The sequence below is a fragment of the Mya arenaria genome, chromosome 13, assembly GCF_026914265.1.
Source record: "Mya arenaria isolate MELC-2E11 chromosome 13, ASM2691426v1".
In the NCBI taxonomy this organism is placed as follows: Eukaryota; Metazoa; Mollusca; class Bivalvia; order Myida; family Myidae; genus Mya; species Mya arenaria.
This window is the reverse complement of record NC_069134.1, coordinates 59063554-59072389: the sequence shown is the minus strand read 5'-3', so window position 1 is coordinate 59072389 and position 8836 is coordinate 59063554. Positions and strand designations below refer to the sequence as shown.

Sequence of the window (8836 nt, the reverse complement as noted above, 5' to 3'; positions counted from 1 at the left end):
CTTGCCAACTTTCCCGGCCTTTTTCTCCTGTTACGACTATCATATTAAACGGACGGATCAAGTATTGACACTAATACACTTTGATATTCTCGCGAAAGAAAATATTAAGCTGCCGTTTTTCTGTTATAACTTCTTATTTACTCTTACCAATAAAACTTCAAGACCCTAGTGGCTTCATCCAACACTAAACTCCCGGTCACAATATTCTTGACGTCAGCGTAAAGGAAATAGTTTAGGTTAGCCTAATCGATTAAGCCAGAAATTAAAACGAGTCCATACGGAAGTAGATATGTTATCTCCCTTGTCCATTTACAACTTGCAACTTGTCAAAACAGTTTTTGAAATGATTTAAATACCAAAAGAATGGACAGAGAAGTTCTTTGCGAAAGTCTAATTGTCTGGGTAAGAAAGTTACAACCATTTTATACTTTGCTTCTGCAAAACCTGTGTTCATATCGATTTCTTCGGGTTTTCCAAGATCAAAACAGTTGTGGACTAGCTGTGAGCTTTCGGGCACTTAGTCCACCTAAATGGCCGTCAACCAGTCTTTTGACAAATTTTAGACTATGGCAGACTGGTGACGTCCACCATCCCAGCAAAAAGTAGCAAACGGGCCTTGCGCAGAGGATCCTCGCAGCCACAATTTTTAAATTATCTTTGTTATAAATTCAAATTTCTACGAAAATATCATTGCCTACTATCAAACACACATTTATTTATGTCATTATGCCAAAAAAACATGTTCAGATACCATAATGCACTTACATGCATCGATTGTATCCATTAATCTGTAAATCTAGGACAAATCTGACAGGTTGTGTACATGAATGAAACGGGGTAGAGGATTTCGAATATTTTGGTCGTTAATAGGCTCGGTTAAATAACACTATTAAAATGCAACCATTTCAATGCGCTGAACGCTAACGTGTTTGATGGGTCAAGTTGGGAGAAGTTGATGATGATGATGTTCGTGATGATGATGATGATGATTAGGTATCACCATTTTTGAACACTGTTGCGTTGCTCTGCACAATACATAGAAAAGGGAGAATAACTGTGACTGCGCACAGGGTTAACCATCATTGACGGATGGGTACAAATTTATTCGATAAAAATCAACATGTATAAAAAATGGTGGACTGCTACGCTCATTTCGTGACCCAGAGTATATTTATGTGAAAATAACGACTCTAACGACAAATCCAACCCAGTTAAGATCACTGTTAGGTACATTTGTAACAATTATATCATTATTAATCAACATCGATGCATAATATTACTATATATTCTTTCGCCCAGTGTTAAATGGTAGAGAGTTGTAGCGTTACAGGGATACACATGAAATGTCAAAATAATAAAAAAGTATCCCTGATCGCTCATTATTGTAGCTATCGGGCACTCAGAAATGCATTATGATGAACCATTTACAGAGAAAACATGGAAAGACTTACATAATGTGTGCCTAAATGCACCTCATACAGTTAAATTGATTGTGTTAGTTGAGCAAAAATTTATGAAAACAGTTGAAAATACCTCAAAATTATTAAAAAAATGTGTTTGCTTTCGTAAATTGCTGCAAATGAGTTGTGCCAGATGTCGCGAACACACACTTTGCAAACAAAACATTAAAAGTTATATCAGCATTCAAAGACCAAGCTGAGTATGCCAAAAATATTTTATCATTTTATCTAGTCCAAATAATTGTACGTTGACGGATTTTTTTTAGATTTTTGATATGGCAAATCCTTCACGTACAAATTGTTTAGTATCAAAAGTCAGGGGTGTAGAAATGGGCCGGGAGCCGGGGGGATAGTACTCAGTTTCAGTATCATATTATAGTACATTTATGTTAAGGTTCCCTGTTACAAAATAAACATGCACCAGAAGACTAGAATGTTTGGTTAAAAAGGCTTAAATTCATCCCACAAGGGGCGTTGCCCCCTTGACCCTAACTGGGGGAGGACATCCAGACCCCCCGCCTACTTTTAGGATATTCCCTGCTACTTGAAATAATTTCTACACCCCTGAAAAGTGGGTAGTTGTTCCGATCAGGATTCCGGGTTAAAGCATATGGAGTCTATAAAATATCATAAAAACAAGAAATAGTATCAGATTGTTTTCATTTCATTCTGTCAAAACATAACGATATATACATGAAGGGCACCTGCAAGGCTTCAGGGCACAGTTTTAAATCGCTCGGAACATTTCGGCCATGGCCGAGTTGTTACGATTGTATAACAAGGTCTATCTCGAAGCTTTGTCGGAGGAGGCCGAGTTATTACGATTGTATCGAGTTGTTCCCCTTCGCATAGTTGTTTTCTGTGTCAGTCAACTTTCGTTTTATTGGAAAGCTAAACAACTTGTTTTAATGCATTAAATGCTTGTGTAGTGCAAAATAGCATTTCACTTACATGGTAGAATATGAATGTAACTCTTTATGATCAATTTCAACCATAAAATACTTCACTTAAAACAATTTCAATATTTTTAAAACACCCCCGTTTTTTGCACATTCCCGTTTAGACGTTAGGGATTGGAAGAATCCCGTATAACACGTCTAATATTTTAGAGTTACATTTTATCTTGCTCTAAAAAAATATTCATTCATTTAAACTTAACAAAATAGAAAATGTGAAGGTAACACATTTAATTCTTGTTTACGATTGAAATGTTTGGATGTAAGCATACTTCTCAATGGCCCTGTATTAGTGAATAGCGGTTAATGTACAGTACACTCCACGCGGAACTATCACTTTCCGTTTTTCTCGGCGGATTCATGTCATCGCGGACACGAAATTCAATTTATCAAAATCCACTTTCCTGGACGTTTACACTCGTTCACCCTCCGAGGCTGGTCAGTGGACCAAATAATTACAGTCGCCGCATTACTCGGGAGTGACAACACCGCCGCGAAACTCTTAGGAAACCGATAAGAATCTCCTACTGTACATGCAGGGATAATTTTAGTAAGCGATTTCCGCGATTTCTTGCATAAAAATTGCTCGAATCACAATAATGCGAGATATTATTGTGCTTCATCGCAGTTTGTTTATTTTGTGCCTTTTCCCTTTTGATGTTTTACAAAATAAAGCATCGGAAGTTGCCGATGGCTTCTTGTTTATATGAATTGAATTACTGACGAATTGCCTCCCCTACATTGAATACATAAAGTAACATTTGTCTTATCAAAAGTTTGGATCAATATCGTCCACATACTTGTTTCCAAGCGTTTTTGCGACCTGGAATAATTTTGTATACGTGGGTAACCACTGCATTTTAAAGGCGTCTACAATATCCGAAGCGTCAAAATGTCAAATCAGAAAACGTTGTTGCATTTCTTAAAAAAAAAGCCTGTTGACCAAAATGAAATACCAGCTTCAGATGAAAACTACAATGGAAAGCATTCATTTCCCCCAAAAAAGTCAATGCACCTTTCAGCAAAAACGGCTAAACCCTATTTTTTGCTCAAGAATGATGAGGATGAATATTCATGATGTCTGAACTGTTAACAAGTGTTTCCTTCTAGTCAAATAAGTGTATATATTATATCTATATATTGTAAATTTGTAATATATATATTGATATTCATGAATAAAGTTACTGTTTTGCATTGTCTTATCACTGTGTTATCCATGTATTATAAAAATCTCTGAAATTAAAATTCTTTCACCAATTTTGGACAAATGTGAGCAATTCTCTCATTGAAAATCTGACATAGAATTATCCCTGACATGTATCTGATTTTGTGTAATTTATTTGAATACCGTTCTTTTATTGTGTTGTTTCAATATTTTTTAGACTTACTTGCACATAATAATAAACTGCTAATCCTTTGACGGCACAAAAATGCAATATATGTCGATGTCCATTTTTGACCCAGTTCTAATTATATCTTACTCATTTGACTTCCAACAGTCCCAGTTACTTAAAGTTATGTAAACATTCTGTTTGCTACGTATATTCAATTAATTTCTCTTAACTGTCTTACATTTAAACCTGCAGTTTTAAAATGCATTTTTTCCCAATAACCAGATAACCAAAAGTAGTCAGAATTTTGCCTTTTTATACTAATAATTTCTAATTATTAACTAAGAAGTAATGGTTTCAATAGTTTTTAAACATAATATTCATACTAACACCGTATCTTTCATAAAATTATTCAATTGAAAGCTGAATTATATTCGTTTAAGTAGGAAATAGATTACGACAATATCTTCATACAGATGTATATACATACTGCCAATAAAACCCTCGGCAGAAAAAGAGCAACTCGGCGAAACAAGGCGGATTATAGCGAGGAAAGCGGTTAAGTACTTGATGGATATCCGCGATAAAACCCTCGGAGTGACCGAGGAAAGTGGTAGTTCAGCATGGAGTGTATCTTGATACAGTCGGTGAATGACGTGAAATCCATGTGTTTTGATGAACTTATTTTGAGGAAAGATTAATTTATGGTATATTCTAGCACACCGGATAGGCATTTCCGGTGACGTCAGCCGTGCTGGAAAAATCCCATCTGGCATCCCCCCATGCCAGATGAGTCACGCGCTGTGACGTAATACTTTTTATCTCTTTTATTATATACTTTAAGTAACCATAATTATGAGATTTCAATAGATGAGTTTCATAAACATTTACTTTGCAAAAATATATCTTCACAACAAAACGAAATAACCCTTCAAAGACTTGATATCGAAGGAACTTATTGACGTGGACAGTGAATAAAAGTTACTGGGCCGTCATGACGTCAATAAACATTATCGCATGCGCTTTTTGGTGAAATGTACAAAAATGAGCTTTTTTATGCAGTTTCTTCCCCCCAAAAATAATTAAGGTATGCTAGAAAAATATCTATCATGTGTATCCGTTCTGGATAGAAAAATCCGACCCTCGAGCACGCTGCGTAGCCGGTAACTCAGCAAGCCTCGTTACCAGGCAACGCAGGTGCCCTCGTGTAGGATTTTTCTATCCGGAGCGGGAACACATGACAGATATTATTATTCTCATTCCAGTTGATATCCGAAGGTAATTTGTCAACACTTATGTAGGTTTTTATAATATTTCAAGGCATTCTGTGTATTTATGAGCTGTTTGATGCTTTACGAGGCACATTGCTTTCTAGTTTTGTCTTCAAGTGTTTTCTCTGCAATATTTCATCAAGCAGTTATATGTGTACATGAAGACATCAGTTCACAAAAAGTAGTTTTTTACATAAAAAAGAGACAAAATGATTGAGTTCTTGTCCCTTGTATTTACTGAATTTTACTGACAGAACACTAACATTTTTCACCACTATTTCAGTTGGAGACGTTTAATCTGGATGTTCCTCACGGCAATGCAGAAGAGCTCAGTGATGGAATTGCCATGTCAAAGGTGCTGCATCAAATGTGAGTTCGCCACACTAGGAAGTTTTAGTTGGACTAATAGAACCATGCTATTTAAATAATCAAACTGTTCCTTTTGATGAATTCTAGAGATCAGACATTTTTATCAATTCAATATCATGTAGAAACTCCAGTCTGACAAGTTAGTTAAGGACAAATTCATATATGCATCCAATATTTATACTTGACACATGTATCTATTTGGACATGCAGCTTGTATGCAGCATTTTCAATATACATTTAAGGACTTTTGAGAACTGTTTAGGATGATACTTCACAGTTTCCCTATCTGCAATAATATTTTATTAAGTGGTTCAAGAATAACTCCATGAAAAGTATACTTAGGGCTACTTTAAAAAATAAAAATATTAAGTTAAATATACTTAAACTTTTTTTGAATTTACATGTTGATCTTCATTTAAATGCCTGGCAAATGCTTTATCTCAAACTGGTGGACGAGCAAAATAGAATTATGATATATAAAAAAAATAATTTCAGTGCCCCTGACTATTTCACGGACTCATGGCTGAGCAGGGTAAAAACAGAGGATGTGACCAACTGGAGATTGAAGGTTTCCAACCTGAAAAAAATCCTCAAGGGCATCCTCGAGTACAATATTGAGGTATGGTTTCACATTGGTTCACTGTCATAAGTCAAGAGGTGGTAATGAAAACATTTTAAGTGACATATAATAAAGAAGCATAGAATGTTTTCACTTCCTTGAAGTGCATATTTTTGACATAAAGCTATTATAAGATGTAGCTTCACAGCAGATCTAAACAGACTCAGGCAGGGAGTTTTATGAAGCCACTAGCTATCCATTGATGTCAGCCCCATTGAGAGTTTCAATCTTGTTAGCTTATGGAACAAAATGTAACTCTGGTTAGAGCTACCCTGGTTCTTTTAAGTGTTTCATTCAGTCTTGTTAGCTTATGGAACAAAATGTAACTCTGGTTGGAGCTACCCTGGTTCTTTTAAGGGTTTCAGTGTATAGTACTGGCACTGTTTAGCATCCTTCCAGGAAGATTAGTATTTTTAGTGGAGAGGCAGGAAAACACACATGCAATAACTTGGTTGACAGTACATTTTTTGCAACTAGGTGATTGATCTGCCATGTGAACTCAACTTAGGGTGATATAGTATTTAATATTGAGTGAGACAAGAGATTCTGTTTAGCTTGGTAAAATATTGCTCATTTACAAGGAATGGTTAAACATGAAATTGAAAAATGACACCATCTAATGAATAAAGAATAAGATTTTTGTTTTTCACAGTATGCTGTCATAATTTGATCATAATTCTTCATGCCTTTGTGGTGTATCTGTGGTCTAGTATGCACTTACCAATCAACCCAGGAATTTTTACCATTTAACAGTCAGGCCATTCAGGGGTTTGTACAGAAAAATCTCTTTCAATTCTTGTGCTTCATATTGGACAAGCATTTTGCTTGGTAAAATAGTGCTAATTTACAATGAATGTGAAAAATGACACCATCTTACGTATAAAGAACATGTTTTTTGTTTTTCACATTATGCTGCTATAGAGATTGATTATGATTCTTCATGCCATTGTGGTGGTTCTGTGGTCTAGGGGTGAGACACTTGATTGTCAAGTGTCAACCCAGGGGTTCAATACCCTGCCCCACAACTAAAAATAATGTGTGATATATACACTGGCATACATCAAAGAACGGTGACCCAAGGTACATGTAGTTCAATTCATAGTTACATTCTGTCTGTGTTCTGTGCCCTGAAACCTTGGAATAAGATACTCTCACTAGGGTAGGCAGTTGGCATCCAGTGCTCCAGCTAGGCCTAAATAATAGGGGAGAGGTCTCTGCTGCTCTTTTCCAACTCCCTACTGCCTTTCTACTATGCCCTGCTGTTGTCTTTTGTTTGACAGCTGATTTTGATGAATTTGAACCATATTTGATGTTAACTGGACATATTTTCAAGTCAAAGTATAAAATTTAATATAATAGATATACATAATTTAGACACTTAAGTCAAGATTACAGCTAAGGTATTCACAACAAGCTATTAGTATTGAAAGTAGTCACAACACTTACGCAATATAATTTTAACATTGAACTTTGCAAGTGCCCCAATTCAATTCGCATCAAAAACGCCTCTTCTGACCTAGCACCCTGCTCTTTTTAAATCCTGGATGGAGCACTATGGCATCTGTAGACTCTTCTACAGATAGTTACTAAGTAGACAATCTTTATGAAACATCTTGAATGGATAATCAGGGATTTCCCTTACACAGAACACCAGAGTCCCACAAATATTTTTCTGCATAGGGACCCATTTCCATTTTCCTGTGATTTTTCAGGGACCCCCTAAAATAAACTTGTTTACAGTTTTATTTGTATTATTGGGACCTCATAAAAGTACCAGAGACTTTAAAATGTTTTAAAGATTGTTATGAGATGTGTAAAATGAGAAAATGCTTCTTAACATAATTTCAAATCCACAGAATGTACCTTTAATAACAAAGGGATAATATGTCCTGGCTGTATTTCAGATCCTGGGTATACAGATCCATGACTTTCAGATGCCGGATGTGAATGCTATAGGTATGTACACATACGTTTTGCAATTAATATGTTAACTTCATTTACATGTATTCTACTAAATATGGTAAAATAAGTTATATATTTACAGTTTAGTTTCAAATAATGAATTGAATCCCTGAAATTGGGAAAGGGCTAGTTGTTTTAGAAATCTAGAATAGTAATAATTTATGCATTAAGTTTATTGTATGGTTTTAGCTAAAAAGTTATGGAAAGGGGCTGCACCATGTCCTTTTTTGTTAGCAACTTAGCACCCTTCTGCTCTCATGGAGACAAATTTTGGCACCAATCTGCCTTCTTAGAATAAAATGTTTAAGACTGTTGATTATTTGTTCTCTTTGATTATAACTTTATTTGGCAGTTGAAAACTTTTATGACTTCAATTAAAAGGGAATAAAACAACAGTATTATTTATTCAAAACATAAAAAAACAAACATGTTTTATCAAACTTTTTGCTGTTCCTAATAGCATAAACTGAAAGACTATTCGGAAGTTGTTCATTCTGGGTTTTCCCATAATTATGCCCCCCTTCGAAGAAGAGGGGTAATATACACAGGCATGTCGGTCGGTCGGTTGGTCCGTCGGTAGACCAAAGCTTGTCCGAGTGATAACTCAACAAATCCTGGACGTATGGTCATCAAACTTGACATGAAGGTTGGGTCTTACCAGTAGATCACCCCTATTGATTTTAGGGCTCATCGGGTCAAAGGTCAAGGTCACAGTGACCTTTAATGGTAAAATAATTTAAGAGCTTGTCCGAGTGATAACTCAACAATGCCTAGACCTATGGTCATCAAACTTGATATGGAAGTTGGGCCTGACCAGAAGATGACCCCTATTTTTGGGGCTCATCAGGCCAAAGGTCAAGGTCACAGT

At 35.8% G+C, this 8836-nt stretch overlaps 1 protein-coding gene across 3 annotated transcripts in view; it reads left to right on the top strand.

The window, feature by feature from the left end:
• The first annotated feature begins 278 nt into the window (after nt 1–278).
• The window catches only part of LOC128213181 (protein Hook homolog 3-like), a 47178-nt gene continuing 38620 nt past the window's right edge, over nt 279–8836 (top strand). For all 3 annotated transcript variants that reach the window (XM_052918733.1, XM_052918732.1, XM_052918734.1), the window contains exons 1-4: nt 279–402; nt 5302–5387; nt 5883–6006; nt 7911–7962. In XM_052918733.1, the coding sequence (XP_052774693.1) occupies nt 364–402; nt 5302–5387; nt 5883–6006; nt 7911–7962 (301 nt within the window). In that variant the 5' untranslated portion in view covers nt 279–363. The remainder of the gene's footprint in view (nt 403–5301; nt 5388–5882; nt 6007–7910; nt 7963–8836) is intronic.